Below are 22,596 nucleotides of genomic sequence, written 5' to 3'. Positions count from 1 at the left end.
GACTATGCAGCACTGAAAAACAAAGAACTCATAAAATATTACACAACATGGGTGGCACTGGAGGATGTTATGCTGAGTGAAATATCTCAGTCACGAAATGGCAAATACTACAGAACACCACTGTCCTAAATCAATACTAATAGGAGAGGTTGTGGTAAAACTAGGAAGAGTGGATAGATAATAAACAGTGCATTGGAACAGAGAAAGGAAATAACTATTTAAAAGGAATATATGATTTTGTATTACAAAAGTCCAAAATAAGAGGTGCATTGAGAAGTGCACAGGAGGAAGTGGGCTGGAGGAGGAGGGAGAAATAAAAAAAAAACTTTAAAAAAGTAAAGAAACAAACAATAACAAAAAAAAAACCCACCAAAAAATTGTGTAAATTTCACTCAGAAGTAGCCCAAGTATCATTAGTTTGGTTTTCCTGAGGAACACTCTGTAAAGGTAAGTAGTGCCCAAGAGTTTTATTAGGCAGTCGCATAGTGCACAACAATTAACTGAAAGTTAGATGGTTAGTAGCCACCCAGAAGAAAAGCCTGACCTTCTTCTGAAAGGTCTCTGCCTACTATTTTATGGTGTGCAGTTCTACTCTACAAGACATGGGGCAACCATGAGTATAGATTTGACTCCACCGCAATTATTCTGTTTTGTTTTGCTTGCTTGTCTGTTTTAAGCAGGATCAATACCACTGGGGAAAAGAATGGAGTAGGATTGGGCAGAGGGAGAAGGTGTATTGTAATGCAATCATAATATAAAGGTCTCCTGTGGCCTAGAGCTGAGCTCCAAAGCCGCATTAGCTCTTTAAATTCCTGAATAGAGGTGTGAGGATCAATATTTTAAAACTCTACATCCATCCATCACCAAAACCAGTATATTCCTCAAGAAAGAGTTTGACCTTGGTTGAATGAGTCTTCTTTACAGAAGTCAGTTCTCCCAGAGGTCTCCCAATAATCTCAATACCTCAGAGCATGAAGTTATTATGAAGATGTAACACCTCCTTCCTTTTCTCCTCAGGAAGCTTGTTTTACTTTTCCTGACACTTTATCAAAGTTATTTAAAATATAGCAAGATGTACAACTCAAGGTCCATTTTACCTAATATAGCTATCAAATTGTCCTTGCATTATTTATTGAAAGCCCCCTATTTTCTTCATTGAATTGCAGTGACATCTTTTCTCAAACCAGGTAATTGTATATATGTGGGCATATTTCTGGACTCTATTCAGTTCCTATGGTTATTTATCTACCCTTGCACTAATACCACACTATATTTACTGTAGTTTTACAGTAAATCTTGATATCTGATAACATAGATCTCTGAATTTTTTCCCTCTTTCTGGAGGTTTTCTTATTTGCTATAGATTCTTTGCATTTTGGTAAGACTTTTCTTATCAGTTTGTCAGTTCATAGACACATACATACAGTGAGATTTTAATTGCTTTGAAACCATTGATTGATTTTGGGGTCAGGAATTACTGGCATCTTATCTTTGGGGCACAGTGATAATAGCACTCAGCTGCTTCCTGAAAAGTTAACAGTTGAATTTTACAGCTGCTCTATGGGAGAAGGATTTGACAATCGACTTATATAAAGATTTGCAGACTTGGAAACCCTTTGGAACCATTCTATTTAGGTTTTTTGTTTTGTTTTTCTTTTAATTAATTTTAATGAAAGTTTACAGAGACTTAGGGTTTCCAGCCATTCATTGTTGTGCTTTTCTCCCTTCCCACCTCCTCCCCCCAGATTTGCTCTTCTCCTTGAAAAGTAAAAGAAAAACTCTTTGATTGTTATGCAATCCCTCCCCCACCCCAAGTCCACTCCACTGTGCAGCCTTCATTCTGGACTCCTGTCATGACAATAATACCCAATCATATATCCCCTTAAACAGTTCTCTCCCTCATCTGTTTCAGTGCTGTTTATATCATTCCTCCTCTACTTCTCTGCCTTCCCTCAACCTTGATGTCAGTCCCGTTTTACAATAGTGGCCCTATGAAATATTTGTCCTTTTGTGACTGAGATATTTCACTCAGCATAATGTCCTCCAGAGTCATCCATTTTGCATAATATTTTATGAGTTCTTTGTTTTTCAATGCTTCATAGTATTCCATTTTGTGAATATATCAGAGCACTTGGGTTGTTTCCAGCTCTTTGCTATTAGGATCACTGTGAGTCAGAATCAACTTCATGACAGTAGGTATGGTTGGCCATGTACTTGGACCTATTTTGGGGGTTTCCATGCAATTTTACTGATAAGTGTTTAAGAGCTGAAACTGTTATTGTGGTTGTTAGGTACCATTGAGGTGGCGCCTACTTATGGCAAGCGTGAGTTTCATGGTTTCATCACAAGTTTCACCATGAAGAGCTCTGGTGACCTAATGGATAAGGAGTTGCACTGCCAATTCAAAGGCAGGCTGTTCAAATTCACCAGCTTCTCTGTGGCAAAAAGATTGGAAGTCTTTTCCCATGTGATTTACTGCCTCTGAAAATCCACTGGAGGGTCTGCTATGAGTTGGTTCCAACTCAATGGTACACAACAACAATATAGCAACAATATATGTACAATAGAATGAAATCCTGCCTATTCTATACCATCCTCACATTCTCTACTGTGTTTAAGACCATTGTTACAGTCACTGTGTCAATTATTCTTTTTTAGAGTCTTCCTCTTTTTTTCTTGCCATCTGCTTTACCAAGCATAATATCTTCCTACCATGACAGGCCATTCTTGGTAACATGTTGAAAATGTATGAAAGAAAATCTCACCCTCCTCCATTGAACATTCTAGCTGCATTTCTTTAAAGACAGATTTGTTTGCCTTTTTGGACATTCAGTATTCTTGACAACATTACAATCCAAAGATGTCAATTCTTCTTCAATTTTCCTTGTTCATTCCCAACTTTCACATGAACATGACACAGTTAAAAATATCATGGTTTGAGTCAGGCATACTTTACTCTTTAAAGTGACAGCCTATATAAGTACAGTCCGATTCTGCCAAATTATTTTTGAAGTAAATGGCCAAATCTGCTTTTCAGTCTAAGTCTGGAAATTCTGCTGGAACCTGTGCATTAATGATGACTCTGCTGGTATTCAAAATACCAGTAATACTCTCCAGCACTACAGAGCTGATATTCAAACTACCAGTGGTAGTTTCCAGTAGTTTCCAATACACAAGTCACAACCATATAACAAACTGACAGGAGTGGTGGAAGAGCCAAAACTACACTGTAAATTAGAGAAGTGATAGGTGTTTGATTTAAATTGGAAAGATGTTACATGTTTGGGTACGTATTGAAAATAGCTGCCACTGTGCATAAAATATTGGCCTGCTAACCAAGAAGTTGGCGATTTGAATCTATCAATGCCCTCCGGTAAAGATTTATGGGAAGGTTTTGGAATTCCATGTAGGGTAACCATGAGTCACAATCCGCTCGAAAGCAGTGGGACTAGGTGTGTTGATATCCAGAATATTATTTTTTTCCTTTTGAAGTTTTAATTAATTTTTTGCAGGGTTTTTGTGCTGTTTTTTACAAATAAACAATGTAATAATTTTGAGCTCCTCCAGAGAAAGATAAAAAAAGGCCCAATAGGTCCTTCTGCCATATATTTCTTCTGGAAAAAAAACAAAGCAACAACACGAAACACACTTTAATTTTTTCACTCTCTACACACTTGGGATTGCTAAGAATTTGAATCCACTTGCAGGCAAACTTATTAGAGTAGCAATGGCAGGAAGAGCATGCTATGGTGATTCTTAGGAAACTCAAAAGAGAGATGAAAATATTTTTGCTGAGATGCAGGAATATATGTAAGGCACAGGACCAGAGCTGTATGGTTGTTGTAGCTGTTGTTAGGTGTCATTGGGCCAACTATGACTCACAGGGATCCTATGAACAATGGATCTAAACCTTGCCCTATCATGTGCCATCCTCATCATCTTTGACATACTTGAGCCCATAGTCAGTCATTGTGTTAATCCAGCGTGTTGGTGGTTTTCTTCTTTGTCTCTGAACTTCCTCCACCTTTCCCAGAATGATGTTTTGGTTTTTTTTTTCATGGGCTAGCCTCTCCTGACAAAAATATTCAAAGTATGTGAGACAAAGTTTCACTGTCTTTGCCTCTAAGAAGTACCTTAGTTACACTTCTTTGCAGACAGACTTGTTTCTTCTTTTGGCAGTCCATGGTGTATACAGCACTGTTCTCCAACACCACAGTTCAAAGGCATCATTTCTTCTTCTATTAGTGTCCAACTTTCAGAGGCAAAGGAAGAAGTTTAGAACATCAATGGCATGGATCAGGTGCCTTTACATGTTAACTGTATATTCTTACTCTTTATCACTTTAAAGAGGCTCTTGATAGGTTTCCCCAATGCAGCCCATTCTTGACTGCTGCCACCAGGGGTGATGAGTATAGATTGAAGTAAATGAAATAGTTGACAACTTCATTATTTTTTCATCTTTCATGATTCTGCCTATTGGTCCAGGGTGAGGATTTTTTGTTTACTTGATGTTGAGATGTTATCCATATTTAAAGCTGTCATCTTTGATCTTACCTTTTTTTTAAAAAAAGAAAATATTTTGGCTTTTTAAAAATTATTTAAAAAGAGCTTTTCAAGGAACAATAAAGATGAGAAAGCAACATTTCTCAGACCAGGAGGCTTGTTACCTGCATAACATTAAAGATTAAAGATTAAACAGAACCGCAGAAAACACTATCTTAACTAATTATACTGGCAATAAGCATCAAGTAACAACACTGAAAGTCACAATGGTTAAACAAATGTGCTGCTATCAGTAATAGTGGGAAGGAGAGACTTAAAACTAAGAGTAGACTAGACAGTGAGAAAAACTCTTTGACAAATTAAAGCCATATTAAACAAAACAGTGCTATGACACATTATTTGGAATTATTCTGTAGGAAAATTTAAAATAATTATTACTAGAATGGAGGAATTGTGATGCTGTGCTGCTAACCAAAGACTCAGAATTTCTAAGTTCTAATCCACCAGGCTCTCTGAGGGAGGAAGATGGATAATCTACTCCCATTAAGATTTATAGCCTTAAAGACCCAAAGAATGGTTTCATTCATGACTAGGATGTTTAAACTTTGACTATTAAAGATAGACCCAGTAGAAGAATATGGGAAATTTCAGCTGAGTTAGAACCTATATGAAGTAGTAAAAGTGATGACACCGTTTTGGAAACTTTATGTAATTATTTTAACTAGCATTTTTATATTTTTAATTCTTCAACTCTAATATACCAATAGATATTTTAATCCATGCCTTTGGTTGGTATTGTACATTCTAAAATATAAAATTCCTGTATTATATATACAAGTGTGAAATTTCTGATTATATTGTTTTGTGTGAATAAAAATAATCAGCCTCGAATTCCAGCTTAGGTATTACATTGTCAGTAGGTTAATTAAATTTTTCTATCACTTGAAACTTTTGTTTAACAACCTGGAGTGAAAATCTTCCAGGAATAACAAATATGCTGGATAAGGAGAATTCAAAATGGAAATAAAAGTGCCTATGTCAAATATAATCAGAACTCTATCTAATATGTCAAAAATCCAATTACACCTGAACTGAAATTGTTATTTTTTTTTCTTTAAGCTGATAAATCTGTGTATATTTAAGTATAAAAGTAAGATCAAATGGATACAAGTTGTCATCGTGTCCATATGTAGGAAATACGTACACAAATTAAACTTTGCTGTCACTAGCTCTGTAGACAAGTCAAAATTTAATCTTACAGAAGAGATTAGATTTACATTTTTTTCAGTTACCTTACAGGAGGGAAATGATGGATGCATTTTATGAAAGCATCCATTCTACAATTTTCCTACTTCGACTAGGCACAAAAACTCAGTACTATTATTTATTTATTTATTTATTTATATTCATTTTACTTATTTATTTACATCATACATTACCTTTTGTTCTGATTTTTTTGTGTGTGTGACTTCTGGGAGCTTTAATGGATTTCCTTTCTTATAGCAACTGGGCGGGAACTGGGAACTATGCCCCCTGGTAAAACCAGGAGCCATCACTGCTTGTTATTAATTCATTGCCTATTATTCATTTTATGACATGTAAATGATACTGTGATTTTTACTACAACTATTGTCAGGGACGATATGGTAGGAGGGAAAGGCAAATGACAATATATTTACCTTGTAGCCAAGTGCTCAATTCTTGGATATATTAGTAAACAGTATACATATTACATATGCTGTAGAAAAAGCCAAGGAGGAAAGCCACCTGAAAAAGACCACAAACTATACAATTCTATTTATGTAGCATTCTAGAAATAACAAAATTATATAATTGGAGGGTTGATAGGTAATTGGAACAATTCAGAAATGGGAGTAAAGAGGATAGTGAATATGGCTACAAAAAGTCAACAAAAGGGGTTCTTATTAATGGAATTTTCTCTGTCTTAATTCAATTCTTTATTGTCACTGAGCCAGAAATGACTCATTGTTGATACCCCAGCATGTTTTTCTGAGGCTATAAATCACACAAAAAAGGAGGATGTCCATCTTTCTCTCATGTTATGGTGCCTTTGGTGAAAGTGAAATGCCAGAGAGGTGGTGCCTTTGGTTACCAGTGCAACTCCTTATGGATTACACCACCAGAACCCTGTCTTGACTATGTTGTTGCTGTTGTTATGTGCCGTCGAGTCATTTGCGACTCACAGCGACCCTATGTACAACAGCCCTAAATCCTGCTCTATCCTGTGCCAATCTCATTGCCTCCGACACACCCATCCCGATTACCCCAGTCACTGAATCAATCCACCTCATAGAGGGTCTTCCCCTCCTGCGCTGTCCCTCCACTCTGCCCAGCATGATGTCCCTCTCTAAAGACCTGTCTCTCCTTACAACATGTCTAAAGTATGTCAGGCAAAGCCCCAGAATCCTTGCCTCCAAGGAGCAGCCTGGTTTAACCCTCTCCAGGTGTGAAAAAAACGAGTGCTTTGCACCCTTTACTTAGCTATTTTCAATGGTAGCATATTACACAACTATAGCACAATACCATAGGTAGCATATTACACAACTATAACACAATACCATAACCAAAATATTTATATTGGTATTGTGTTATAGTTTTGTAATATGCTACCATTGAAAATAGCTAAATAAAGGGTGCAAAGCACTCATTTTTTTCACACCTGCTGATAAATCCAGAATTATATCAAGTATTTGGGTTCTAGAAAGTATGGAGTTATGTTGTTGTTATTTGTTGTTAAGTGCCTTCTAGTCAAGCATGACTCATAGCAACCCTATGAACAAAACACTTGAACCCATTCATCATCACAGCAACCCCAAGTTACTTCAGTAAAGGAAATTGACAGACAAGTGTTGTACTACTTAGAAGAAAGTTCATTCCAAACATAAATAACACTATAGGGTCAAGGGCCACAGGTCTGAGGCCTGAATTGACTTTTAATACAAGGCCTGCCCACCAGGTCCTGGTTGTGAAGGAAAAACAATAACAACAAAACACAACAACTGAACAGTCCACAACCAACCCCCACCAAAGCAAGAGAACCCACTTTCCAGAATCCAACCCCTTCACACATGTGCCTCCAAACTGGAGTTAATTTGGTTATAGAAATTATAATAATAAAAGATAAAGGCATATGTTTCACACATGTAATACCTTCATTTAAAAGGTACAGTATGCATCATTTATTTTTATGTGACTGCTAATAATCAGAGTTAAAATAGCAGGGTGTTGTTTATTTGTTTTTAGGATTTAAGAGCTATAGTGAAACTGCAGACCAAGTGTTTGGCTATTAACCAAACAAATGCTAACCAAACAAACTGTTGTAGGAAGATGGGACCCAAGGGAGAGTAAAAATCACCTAAACAACTGAGTTTTAAAGAGGAAGGGCTTTATTTGTCAGAGTACTATTATCCAAAATGACCCAGCATCCAGAATTGCTTTGGCTTAATTTTTTTTATAGGGAAGTGGACAAAGTAGCAGTTTTGAGGTTTTCTTGTTTGTAGAGCAAGAGACTCTTTGGTGATGAAGGAAGAAGTTCAAGCTGCTTTGAAGGAAATAGCAAAAAATAAGGCCCCAGGAAGAGTTGGGATACCAATTGAAGTATTTCAGATAACAGATGTTGCCCTGGATGTGCTCACCAAGTTGTGCCAAGAAATCTGGAGAACAACCACTTGGCCAACTGACTGGAAGAGATCTATATTTGTTCCCATTCCAAAGAAGGGTGACCCAACTGAGTGTGGAAACTACAGAACAATATCATTGATTTCACATGCAAGCAACATTCTACTGAAGATTATCCAAAAACGACTGGAACAGCACATCAGCAGAAAATTGCCAGAAGTCCAGGCTAAGTTTAGAAGGGGTCGTGGTACTAGGGATATTGTAGCTGATGTTAGATGGATCTTAGCTGAAAGCAGAGAATACCAGAAGAATGTCTATCTGTGTTTCATTGATTATGCAAAAGCGTTTGACTGTGTGGATCATAACAAACTGTGGCTGACTTTGAGAAGAATGGGAATCCCAGAATATTTAATCATGCTAATGCAAAACCTATACTTGGACCAAGAGGCAGTAGTCAGAACAGAGCAGGGTAATACTGCATGGTTCAAAATTGGGAAGGGTGTATGCCAGGGATGCATCCTGTCTCCATACCTTTTCAACCTGTATGCAGAGCAGATTATCCGGGAGGCTGGGCTCTATGAGAATTGTGGCATCAGGATTGGTGGAAGATCTATTAACAATTGGCGTTATGCAGATGACACAACCCTGCTTGCTGAAACTGAGGAGGACCTCATGCACTTGCTGCAGATGGTCAAGGACTGCAGCCTTCAATATAGACTGAGGCTCAATGTCAAGAAGACAAAGATTCTCACCAATGGATCAATTGGTAGCATCAGGATGGATGGCGAGGAGATTGAGATTGTTCACAGCTTCAGTTTGCTCGGCTCCATGCTCAACAATTTTTGGCACCAGCATCCAGGAAATTAAAAAAAATGTATTGCGATGGGAAAGTCTGCTGTTAGGTACCGCTCTAAAGTATTCAAGAGCCACGGTGTCTCTCTGGAGACTAAGGTGCACCTGATACAGGCCATGGTCTTTGCAATCACTTGTTATGCATCAGAGAGTTGGACAATGACTAGGGAGGACAGAAGGAGAATTAATGCCTTTGAGCTGTGGTGCTGGAGATGAGTATTGAATGTACCATGGACTGCCAAGAAAACCGATTCATCCTGGAGAGGATTAAACAAAGCAACTCCTTGGAGGCAAGGATTCTGGGGCTTCATCTGACATACTTTGGGCATGTTGAAAGGAGGGAAAGGTCCTTGGAGAGGAACATCATGCTTGGGAAGGTGGAGGCACGGCGCAAGAGGGGAAGACCCTCTATGAGTTGGATCGATTCAGTGACTGCGGTGATCAGGATGGGTGTGTCAGAGGCAGTGCGATTGGCACAGGATAGAGCAGGGTTTAGTGCTGTTGTACATAGGGTCGCTATGAGTTGCAAACGACTTGACGGCACATAACAACAACAACAGTTTCAAATCAATGGCAAGAATTTACAGAGGTGGAAACAGGTCCTTGGAGGAGGAGGGGACGGCCCTCCATGAGGTGGATTGATTCAGTGACTGGGATGATCGGGATGGGAGTGTCGGAGACAGTGCGATTGGCACAGGACAGAGCAGAGTTTAGGGCTTTTGTTCATAGTGTCGCTATGAGTCGCAAGCGGCTCGACAGCACATAGCAACAACAACAACAACACAACAAGAGGTTGTGAGTACAAGCAGGTCTTTATAATCTATACAAGGGAATATTCTTTTTAGCACATATCCTTTTGTACTGGTAGATAAGAAAACTACAGCCTTCCTGACCTTTTGACAAGGGAGCAGCTGCAGAGCTGTGGAAATTCTTTTCCCCCTCCTTCCTTTGGAATGTAAATATCTTTCATCAAACATCCTCAAAGCCTCTTCTTAGAGGCTCTCCTCTCATAAGCAGAAAAACACTGCTTTACCCCTACTCTCAGGTCTGTGGGAGAAAGGAGAAGCAGTATACTACCTTAAATACTTAAAGCCTTGGTAACCCCATGAGGCTATTCAACCATGTTTTTAGGGTAGCTGTGAGTTGAGTCCAACTCAGGGACATTGAGGGCTTTGCTGAGATTATTCGGTCTACTTATTTCCATCATGTTGGAATCAACTCATAGCTGACCTTCTATTGGGTTTCTGAGGTTGTAAATTGAACCAGAGAAGCTAGTCTATTTTTTCTTTTAGCAAAGAGACATTTAATGGGTCTTTTAAAATTGTTTGTTTTGTTTATGAAAGAAAACTACTATGTCTCATAATATTGATTTTAGTGACTATATAAAATGTAGCTTGATGATAAGAAAAATATTTAGGTAAAATAATATGCTTTTAAAAATTATTGTATTGTTGTTGTTAGGTGCCTGTCAAGTTGAGTATGACTCACAGTGACCCTGTGAACAAAAGATCTTAGACCTTTTCAATACTGTGCCATTTTCATACTACCTGACACTCAAGAGCCCATTGCAGCAGTCACTCCACTCCCTGTTGCAGCAGTGTCAATCCACCTGGTTGAGGGTCTTCTTCTCCTTCATAAACCCTCCACTTTCCCCAGCATCATATCCTTCTCCAAGGAACGTGCCAAAAGTACGTACATACGTGAGGTGAAGTTTTATCATCTTTGTCTCCAAAGGGCACTCCGGCTGCACCCTCTCCAAGACATATATGTTTGTTCTCTTGGATGTCCATGGGATGTTCAGTTCTCCTTGAACACCACAACTCAAAGGCGTCAATTCTTTTTAATTTTATTATTCTTTCTGTTATGTGTCGTTGGGTTGCCTACAACTCATAGCCACAATAGCCCTAAAACTTGCTCTATCTTGCAACAATCCTATTGTCTCAGACATACCTACCATCATTACCCTAGTCACTCAATCAATCCATTTGATCGAGGGTCATCCTCTCCTGTGCTGCCCCTCCACCCTTCAAGCATGATGTCTTTTTCCAATGACTGGTCCCTCTTTGTAACATGTCCAAAGTATAACAGATGAAACTTCAGAATCCTTGCCTCCAAGGAGAAGCCTGGTTTAACCCTCTCCAGGATGAATCTGTTCATTTTCTTAGCAGTCCATGGTACATTCAGTACTCTTCTCCAGCATCACAGCTCAAATCATCCATTCTTCTATCATACCTAGTTATTGTCCAGCTCTCTGACACATGGAAAGTGATTTCAAAGACCATGGCCTGTATGTTAGTCTCCATACTGACATTCTTGCTCTTCAGTACTCTGGAGAGGTCTCTGACAGCAGACTTTCCCAAAGCAATACATCATTTAATTTCCTAGCTGCTGGTGCCAAGAGTGTTGATTGTAGAGCCAAGCAAACTAAATCTGTTAGCAATGTCAGTTTCTTCACCACCGATCATGATGCTGCCAGTTGGGCCAGTGGTGAGAATCTTTGTCTTCTTGATATTGAGCCTCAATCCATATTGAAGGCTACAGTTCTTGACCCTCTGCAGCAAGCGCTTCAGGTCTTCCTCAGTTTCAGCAAGCAGGGTTGTGTCATCTGCATAACGCAGATTATTGATGAGTCTTCCTCCAGTCCTGATGCACACATTACTCCTCATAGAGCCTAGCCTCCCAGATAATCTGCTCTGCATATTGATTGAAAAGGTATGGAGATAGGACACATCCCAGGCGTACACCCTTCCCAGTTGTTATGTACCATAAAGTCAATTCTAACTCATAGCAACGTGATGTACAACAGAAACACTGCTTGGTATTGGGACATTTTCACAATCATTGCTATGTTTTTAAAATTAAATGTTGCTATTTCTAACATGAAAACAGCGAAAATGACTTACAAATTGGGAAATATTTTCAAGAATTCATTTCACAGTGTAATGTAAAGCACATCCAGGTCTTCAGATCTTGAAAGTTTATTAAATTCTCTTTTCAACTAAATATACTTTCCTTGTGTAAAAACAAAACAAAACAAAACAAAAAAACCCTTTCTGTTTTGTCTAATGGCCAATTTTTTATCCAAACGAGCTCAAATTGCAATGATAAAGATTTGTAATTATGATTTATAGCATAAAGCATGCAGATTTGCTGCCTAGTCAGTGAAGTTCCTGTATATCTTGTAAAGCACAAATTATAGTTGTTGATATATATGCCTGCCAACTCTTCAGAAAATCTGCGTAATTTTTAGTTTAGACCTACTTATATCATTACAGGGGCTCTCTGGTATCTTGATCTATATGGGGTAGCACTGCTAATGCAAAAGCTGCATCTCTCTGATGCTTGGTCTCTGCCAGGTGGCTTCTCAGAGAAAGATGGACAATCTCTTCTCATGTGATTTTAAGCCTCTATAAACCCCTCTGAAGGTTCTGAGTTGACTGAAGTGAGTTGCTCTTTGAGCATATTGTTGTGCTCTGGTGACATAATCTGTAGGGAGTTGTGTTGCTAAATCAAAGGCCATGCTTCTCTGGTAGCTTGAATCCACCAGAAGCTTTGTGAGAAAAAGACTGGAAATCTCCTCCCCTGCAATTTACCACCTCCAAATCTGCTGGAGAGTCAGCTATGAATAAATTATGATTTTATTACAGTAAGTGAGTGAATATACCATTGCAGTATTTTTTTAAAATTTATTTTATTATTATTTCTGTGTGTGTGTGTGTGTGTGTGTGTGTGTGTGTGTTTGTGTGTCTGTGTACCATCAGATCAGATCTGAGAGGTACTGGAGGAGATTGTCCCTCCTTTCCCGGCAGAGCATCTGGTGGATTCGAACCATGCACCTCTGGGATTGCAGTGCAGCTTCTTGCCACTAGGCCACCAGAGCTCCCCTACCATTGCAGTATTTTTATGAAGAGAACAAAAATTGAACCTATTTAAAATTGGTTAACAGAGCTTGAGTTTAGGTGATGGAACTTAAGGCATAGTGCAATTTGCCTTTTCTATTACTTTATGCATTTTTCTTAGCATCCAAAAAAATACATGTAAATATTTAACAGGGAGGAGATTAATATATATTTAGTAGATGATTATCAAATATTAAAAGATTACAGAAGGTAGATCAGTGGACATTGTTGTAATACATGTTTCATATAGAGTGGTTCTATGGAATTGAGACTAAGCAGCTTCCACATCTAAGAAGTTTTTCCAGATTATTTTTATGCTGAATAATAGTTGTCTTCTGATTTTAGCAATAGAGACCACATTATTTTTTATTTCACAAATGTTGTTGTTATGGTTTTGTACCACTGAGTGGGAGCCTATTCATTTCTGACTCTGCAGGTAGCTATAAGCCATATGGAAGGAGATTGCCCATCTTTCTCCCAAGGAGCAACTGATGGGTTGCCATTGGGTTGGCTGTACAACTCCCTACCACTAAACAACCAGTTGTTTTTGTTGTTGATTGCCTTTGAGTTGAGCATGACTCATAGCCACCCTACGAACAAAAGGCCTGAAGCCTTTCTATAAATAACATCTGTCAAAGTTCATAGAGTTTTTGGAGGCATGTTGTTTAGGAAGTCGATGCCACTCCTGCTTCCCACCACAGCGCCCTTAAATCACAAATAATTTTTTATTATCCTCAAAACTCAGTTAAATAAAGGAGCGGGTTTTACTAGGAGAAATTTTATGGCTACAAGCAGAGACTTAGGATTGTTATACTCTGGGGAGGAAAAGGGTTAAAAAAATCCTTTCTTTCCTATGTAAAATGTGTAAGGTTTTGAAAGATCAAGAAGTTTACAACTACCTCTTTGGGAAAACTCAATCATCCCATTCAACACTTTCTCACCTCTTCCTGGTACAAAACACTCTTTCGAAACACTCAATAATCAGTAACCTAAAAGTCAGAGGTTCAAACTGACCCAGAGTCACTTAAGAAGAAAATTATGGAAATATGTTAGCAAAAAGACCACAACTTTGTTGAACACACAGTCACCATGAGTTAGAATCAACATTTCGTTCTGAATTTTTCATCTCTCCAGGAGAATCTTCTTGCCTCAGGACAAAATATGATTTTTAAAAGTTGATGACACTTGAGGTAAAAGTGTACTTATAATTTAGGATAAAGTAGTTTTAGTTTTGAAGTGACTTGGGGAAAAATACTAGTCAATAATTAAGTGATTACTTTATGCTGCTAAAAGTATCTTTTAGAAAAAAAAAATACGTCTTAGAAAAAAAAAAAGAAATATTTATAACATTTCTTTTTTGTGTGTGTTTTACAGGAATTGCATTGCCCCCTAAAGGAATGATAGAATTCCCTGTGGTTTTTGCCCCTAAAGAGATGAAACTATATAATACTTTCCTTGTTATTCAGATGTTAAGGGCAAATGGAGAAATGTGGCCTGTTGACAATTTTTATGAATTGAATGAAGAGACGAAACGGTAACATTTAAATAAAAGCATTGAAGGGAACTTCTTTTAACTTACAGTGATCTAATGGGTTTCCTCTACATGTTATGCATATACTGTTTAAAGTTCATGACTTTGTTTTTCAAGTGGTGAAGTGTTTATGCTCAGAGGAGCAAAAATGTTATGTTATATGGTTATATATTATTGCTAATTGGAAGTTCAAAGTGATTAAAAAATATTAATCATAAGAATGAATCTAAGTGAGAGATAGACAAAGGACCCCCCTTTTTTACTATGAAAATAGTAGCTGCTAAAGTACCCATAGAATAACCAACACCCAGAGAACAATGTGAAAGGTTTTATAGACAAAATGCAAGTAATGCCCATTCTTCACAAGGAGTCCATCAGAAGTCTGTTCTGTTATTTGTTGTTGCTATTGTGTGTCACTGAGTCACCTGTGACTCATAGAGACCCTATGTACAATAGCCCTAAACCCTGCTCTATCCTGTGCCAATCTTATTGTCTCCAACACACCTACCCCCATTACCCCAGTCACTGAATCAATTTGCCTCATTGAGGGTCTTCCTCTCCTACTCTGTCCCTCCACTCTCCCAAGCATGGCGTCCTTCTCCAAGGACTGGTCCCTCCTTGCAACATGTCCAAAGTATGTCAGATGAAGCCTCATAATGCTTGCCTCCAAGGAGCAGCCCAGTTTAACCCTCTTGAGGATGAACCTGTGGTTCATCGTAAACTGACTATGTCCTAATTTAGGAACTAACCCCCACAGAGCAACTGTCAGGTTCACACCACCTGCCTTTTGTTTAGCAGTAACCAGTGCTTCTTCAAAAAAGTGAAAAATCAAACCAAACTAAACCTGGTGCAGGTGTCAGTTCTTACTGACAGTGACCCTCCATTCAGGTTTCTAAGACAGTATATCTTCATGAAGGGAATCTGCCTATGTTTCTCCAGAAAAATTGTCTGGTGGATTGGAAGATAAGACTTTTCCATTGTTGTTTTGGTTAAGTGCTGTTGAGTTGAATATGATCTAAGTTGACCGTATAAACAACAGATCTGGACCATGTTCTACCCTGTGCCATCTACACAATTTCCGATATATTTGATCCCACTGCTGCAGTCACTGTGACAATCTATTTCTTTGAGGGTCATCCTCCTTTTATCTTTCTCTCCGTATTTCTCACTATGATGTCTTTTTTCCAAGGACAGCTTCTTTTAAACAAGCTGCCCAAGTATATAAGACAAAGCTTTGCCATCCTCTTCTTTAAGGAGAACTCTGGTTGTATTTTCTCAATGATATATCTGTTTATTCTTCTGGCAGTTCATGGGATATTCAGTTCTCTTCTCAAACACTACAACTCAAAGACACTTTTCTTATGCCATTGTTATTCACTGTCCAGCTCTCAGAGGCATAGCAAGTGATTGAAAACACCATGGTCCAAATTAAGCACATCTTAGTCTTTAAATTGACATTCTTGCTCCTAGGTTCTTTGGAGAAGTCCTTGACAACAGACATTGCCAACACAATACATCTTTTTATTACTTGACTGCAAGTGCAAGGGCGTTGATTGTGGATACAAAAAAGTTAAATTGACAACTTTAATCTATCATGATGTTGCCTGTTGGCCAGTGTTGAGAATTTTTGTCTTCTTAATGTTGAGATACAAGTTGTATTGAAGGCTGTAGTCTTTGATTTTCTACAGTAAGTGTTTCAAGTTGTCCTCTCTTACAGCAAGTAAAATGTGTCAATCTACATAATGTATGTTGTTGATAAGTCTTCCTCCAATCCTGATGTTTTATTCTTCATAGATTGGGAATGATTTTCTCAGCATCAAATTGAATAGGTATGGGGAAATGATGAAGCCTTGACACACACCTTTCCTAATTTTAAGCCATGCAGTGTTCTCTTACTCTGACCTTACAAAAGCTTCTTAGTCTAGGTATAGGTTTCATATGAGCACAATTAAATGTTCTGTGATTCCCATTTTCTCAATGTCACCTTTTGACTAGTATCCCCTTATGTTTACTGGACTATGTCACCAGGGCCTCTTCAAGACAGTGATAAGAGTAAATTATAAAAGCATGAGGTTCTTCCCTGGCCTGCACTGCACTACCTCACCAATGAGCACTTCCTGCCCCTCGTGTGCTTGTGCCTCAACAACCTCAGTGGCCACAACTATGTGACCACCATGCCCCACAATGTCTTTGAAGACAAGCCTTCTGAGACTCCAGCTGGAGCTGCAGGACTGCAAGACATTCCATTTGGCCCTCAAAAAAGACTTAATTCTCTGGGTTTTGCTTTTGCTTTGTTTTTTTAAAAAGGGGGGGGACATGAGGATCTTCTAAACAGAGTGTGATTGCACATTACTTGAATACCCAGTAATCTGGTCTTGATTGCAGTATCTTATGCTTCATTTTTTTAGCAAAATGTTTGTCTTCAATGATGATCAGATTAATCTTTCTTAGGATTGTTATCTTCCTGATGGTATATGATGAACCTAGAATATTTGGACAAATATCTTCTTTCTTTTAACAGTCATCTCTCAAAGGAAAATTCCAGACTATTTTGTGAAGTTATTTTTCTTGGTGGCGTAGCATTCCAAGGAAAGATGTGTAGTCTCCTCCTCCTGTCAAGATTTATAAACTTCAGAAACCCAAACTGGATGGAGGGTCACTGTGCATCACAACTGAGCATACTGGCAGTGGGTTTGGTTTGGTTTTTGAGGATCTGTGCTTTTATGGCACTTTTGTGTATTGTATATTCAGTAAAACATACCAGTGTAGATTCTACTCTCTATCATCAATTATAACTTTGTTAAAGCAATAAATAGCAGTAACAACCTTTAAAAGTAGGAAAAATCTGCTTCAATTTTAACTTACATTTCACAGGATTAGCATTACATTTCGCTTTGTGATAAATTCTCAACTCTCTCTGTTTCCAAGATCAATACATTTGCAAAACAGGTTTTCTATTTCATTCTTTTGCTCTGTGCCAAACTTGAAATTTGCAAGCCTAGTGAAACTCCATTGGGTTAATAAAGTATATATACTCTTTTTAAATATTTTACTTTCTCATTAGAATGGTGAAAATATGCTCTGGAGAAGTCAAAGCAATACACTGGATACAGCCATTCGCTGGATTTGCACATATGATATCTAAGACTGCTAAAGGTACGCAGGCAACATTAGCATCCTAACGGAGCTCAGAAGACCTCTAACCTCTTTTCTTTATATATTGTTGTTCTTGTTAAGTACCATGGAGTAGAATCAACTCAAAGCTGACATTCCAATGGGTTTTCAGAGGTTGTGAATTGCATAGGAGATTGCTTATCTTTCTTGGAGCAGGTCTTTCGCATGGCAGGGTGACTCCATACTCACTAGGCCACCAGAGTTTAATCTTTATGGAGATAAAAAAATGAGGTGTAGAAAAAGAAAAGTAGTGAAGTGACCAGCTCTACAAAAAAGATACCATTTCCTGTTGTCTTCTTTTTGATGAAATTCACGTACTAGCTAAAGTCAAAATTAATTTCAGGTTATCCTGGATTCTGTGAACTGTTCAGAGCCACACCTTACTTAGATTCTCAGGGCCTTTGTCCTCATGTAATGAGGACTTTAATTATTATATTCCCATTTCTGTGTAACTTTTTTTCTTTCAAAAAAATTAATGTAGGGTGGAATTTGTTCCAAGCTTTCTGAAGTGATAAAATGTAAATTGGGGGGGAAAAGCTATCAATCTTGTAACAAATACCCATAGAGATACTGGTCTCTCAGTTATATCTGACAGGAAAAACCTTTCTAATATTCTCCAAAACCCAGTCAGAACATGATAAAGTTTTGGGCAGTTTCATTTTGTCACAATACACATAACAAAATTGTTTTTCCCCCTCACTGACCCCTGTGATCTATAGATCCAGGTATCCCTCATGTTTATGGTTGTCCTCTTTCCTTTTTCTCATTCCTTGACTTCCCCATTTCCTCTTGAGATCAACCTGCAAAGCAAAGTTCTTCTTAGACAACCATAAAAAGAAAATTGGAATCCCAGCCCCTTATCAAATGCTAGTGTAATACTTCTTAGATGTGCTGAATTTCTCTGCAGAGCAAAAGGGTGCCTATTTTGGTTCTCATCCTTGATAACATTTCTACACTAAAAGAAACCTGAAAATTTTGTATTTTCCCTCTCCAATACCGATCTTTTCATGTAAAAAAGATTTACTTTTTCACTGACATAAATTATGTAACTACATTTAGAGAAACTAGGCAATTATACTTGTAAATAGCATCATTTCCCAGATACAGTGCTTATAAAAAAGACCAGGACTTTGTACTGCCTTATATAGTTTTGATTTTAACTTAAGTGAAAATTCACATTTTTAACCTTTAACAATATTACTTGCTTTATTTGAAATCTTTTTGCTCTTGAATCATGCAAATATCAACAAACATTTAAGTATTTCAAATATACTAAATGCTCTTCAGAATGCTTTACGAACATATTGGAATGTTCCCATTATTTCCTTTCAGAAAACAGTTCATTGAACTGTTCAGCTTCAGTTAAAGTGCAATGTATAATTTATAATACACAGTCATCTGATGAGAGTGATGTGATAAAGCCTCGATATTGCTCTATTAGATTCTAACAATAAAGTTACCATTAGCTACTGCTAACAAGTTTGGTGTTTCCTCTAAATTAAAGCTGTAAGGCAGATTTTTCCATCTAAATACTTGGAAAACAAAAACATAGATTTCGTGCACTTTTTATGGAAAAGTTAACATACTCCTGAGACATATAGGTTGTTTTGTTTTGTGTTTTGGGCTTTTTTTGGTTTCTTCTTTTGGTATTTATGACATTAAACTTAAATGTGAACTCCATAAATAGCTTATTATATTGGATAAACACAACTCAGTTTTAATCTCAGCATTCTGAAATAGACTGTGTACTAGATTTTAAAACATTTTTCTATATCTCAAAATTACATCAGTAATTTTTTTTCTTACTCTACAAAGCCCATTGAGGAGCAAATGTGTATAATTTTACAAATCCATGTTGTTCATACACTCTTCAGTCCATTCTCCACCACTTTGTGTTCAATAATGCATCAAAGACATGACCTACTGTTCTCCCTTTTCAACTGCAGTTCACTTTATACTCCCCCATTTTTATGTACTTACTTCCCAGGTTATTCTCAAGCACAAGAGTTGTTTCCTGTTTTCTGAGCTACCTTTTCTCTTCATGCATTTTTATGTGTCTCTGTGCATTGATGCAGATAATTGGAAACAGACCTCACTTTCTGTCACAGTGTAAATGTAATGAAAATTAATCCATTGTGACTGAGTAGCACTTGGAATGCCAGGGATTTAGTTTCCTAAGGACTTACAGAACAATACCAATGACATGGTAACTTTCATCACACTGATCTCCAAGTGAATGCTTCAAAACTAAAGCTATTTATAGCTATAAAATTTGCACATTTTTCCAAGAATTTTGATCCTCTTAATTTATATGTAAGTTTGTATCCATGTATATATATCACATATTTATTGTAATCCCAGAGTGTTCAATACCAATTTGTACAATTGAGAAAGAGAAAGTAATAATATAAATGTAAGTTATGTTACCAAGTTCATAAATCTGAAGATTCCAGCCAATTTTTCAGCTCAATATTCAATATTTAAATCAATATTATTGATGCCATAAAACATTGTTCTTGTTGTTGCTATTATTGTTGTTATGTGCTGTTGAGTTGCCTGCAACTCATAACGACCTTATGTCGTCCTGAGCCAGTTTCACTGACTCTGACACACCAACCTCTTTTGCCCCAGTTACTGTATCAATCCATCCCGTCCAGGACCTTCCTCTCCTGCACTATTTCTCCACCCTTCAGAGCTTGATAGCATAATATATTTTAAAACATCTTTCCATAATATAATTAAACTTTTCCTAATTAATCTATTTATATTCTGTATGCATCTAACTCGATGCAGGTGTAATAGACAATACTTTGGAGATGTCATATGTGTACTAGTGGACACAACCCTAAAGTATAACAACCAATACTAAAGGAATGAACTAATACTCTTCCTTTATATAACTAAAGGGAATTCTGGTGACCCAGTTCATAGAGAGTCGCACTGCTAACTCAAAGACTGATTTGAATCCACCAGCAACTCTGAGGGAGAACGATAGGAAATCTCCTCTGATGAGATTTACCTCCTCCAAAAAAACCCTCTGAAAAGTTAGCTATGAGTTGATTCTAGCCAAATAGCAAAGACTGAGTGAGTGAGTGAGTGAGTGAGTGAGTGAGTGAGTGAATGAGCGAGCGAGCCTTGGTGGAGAAGTGGTTTATATGCTCAGATGTTAACTGAAAGTTTTCTTGATTAAACCCACCGGTAGCTTTTTTAGAGAAAGATATGGCAGTTTGCGTCTGTCAAAATGCCTTGGAAACCCTGTGGAACATGTCTAATCTTCCAGAAGGGACTCAATGGCAGCGCATTTGGTTTGGCTGAGGGTATATTATTTTAATTTCAAGCAAGATCACGGATTTTTCATCAAATCATGAAAAAAGAACACGGGAAATATATATTTATGTATGCATATATATACACCCACTGATGGGCTTTATGTATACATATACATACCGACAGATGGCCTCTTGGATAAGGAGTTGGGCTACCAACCCAAAGACAGGCTATGCAAATCCAACAACTGCTCCTCTGGACAAATATGAGCAATCTCCTCCTGTGTGATTTACTGGATCTGACTAGATTGCACCTAACAACAACAGCATCTTTTCAATTCAGTTGTACATTTACCTTAAACAATAAATCATCAATAATTTTTAGCAATTAAAAATGTACATTTAAAAGTATAAAATAAAATAAAAATGTACATTTTTACATTTAAATGCAATTCACAAATAAAAATTTAGATTATTTTACTTAGTTTAAATCAGAATTTAAATTACATATGAACAAATAAGATATATAATTAATATAACATGAAGTATTTTTAAAATATTACAAAATAAATGTTAGAATTTATTACTTCCAATTATTTTAAAGTATTTGCTATAATATCATCCTAATTTACAGTATTAGTATATAAGTATTATTTTGTATTACTGCAATGAACATAAAGTTTTCAAAAGCTGACAAATTCAACTCTCCACAGCTATCAGCTGAATTATTGACATAGCTATCTCATTTGCTGAGGCAAAATTCTAAAACCCTGATGGGACTGGACAACCTCCTGTTCTTTTCTTTATTGCCTCTGCAAATTCACTACAGGGTTAAGTATGGGTTGGTTCCAACTCAACATCACATAACAACAATCTAATCTTTAGGAAGCAGTGGTGGCTTGGTGGTAAGGAGTTGTTGCACTGTCAGCCCAAAGGCAGGTGGTTTAAACTCACCAGCATTGTCAATTTACGGCCTCTGAAAACTGGAGAGTCAGCTGTGGCCCGGTTTCAACTCAACAGTACATAACAACAATTGCAACAATTGCAATTTTCACTGTGCTAAAATATAGTTTTCAGATTTAACTTTTGTCAGATTATTTCAAGGTATTCATATTGTATTTTTAATTATTGCAGTTGTGTATGCACATATGCATGTGTTAATACAGTGTACAAAAGAAAATTCCCTTTTTCAAGACTTTATTTTGTCTCAAGTGTGATCATACACACTGTAAGTCAAATTAATAATTAAAAAAAACTATTTCTTTTCTGTAGTCATAACATGCCAAGCAAAAAAGCAAGTAAAAGAGAAAGTGGAAGTCATATTGACTGGTGACTTTTTTGGACCAAATCCTACGCCAGGAATGGCAAAATTCATAGTGATGAAAAAAATGGATAAAAAAAATGAGTTTTATAAAAAAATCTCTGGTAAGTGCACCACAGCCATGAGTATTCAATAATACTTATCATAAACTAATATACTAAAACTCAGTTCCTTTAAATTGCCATTGCTGATGGCTCAGCTATGCAAACACCTATTCCCTTTTATTGTTTTAAAATATATCATTTGAATAGTATTTAGTGTGCCCTCAGGTCTCATGTTTGCTGTCTTCACATAGTAGTTGCTCCCAAGTCACAATAATTATAATTATCAGTAGATTGTAAATCATCGGTTATGATTTTTGTTAATAGTGAGAAGAAATATTACAAGAATTGCAATTTCTACTTCATCTCA

The 22,596-nt window shown here is 37.2% G+C and overlaps 1 protein-coding gene across 1 annotated transcript in view; it reads left to right on the top strand.

Annotated features, from left to right (window-relative positions):
* The window catches only part of LOC102866947 (chromosome unknown open reading frame, human CXorf30), a 130,075-nt gene that overhangs the window by 45,782 nt on the left and 61,697 nt on the right, over nt 1–22,596 (top strand). Inside the window, exons 7-9 of the mRNA XM_006881846.1 lie at nt 14,268–14,427; nt 17,489–17,580; nt 22,137–22,289. Of these exons, the coding sequence (XP_006881908.1) occupies nt 14,268–14,427; nt 17,489–17,580; nt 22,137–22,289 (405 nt within the window). The remainder of the gene's footprint in view (nt 1–14,267; nt 14,428–17,488; nt 17,581–22,136; nt 22,290–22,596) is intronic.

The sequence above is a fragment of the Elephantulus edwardii genome, unplaced genomic scaffold (assembly GCF_000299155.1).
Source record: "Elephantulus edwardii isolate Elephantulus edwardi_28Jun2011 unplaced genomic scaffold, EleEdw1.0 scaffold00016, whole genome shotgun sequence".
Lineage (NCBI taxonomy): Eukaryota > Metazoa > Chordata > Mammalia > Macroscelidea > Macroscelididae > Elephantulus > Elephantulus edwardii.
This window is presented reverse-complemented; position numbering and strand designations above follow the sequence as displayed.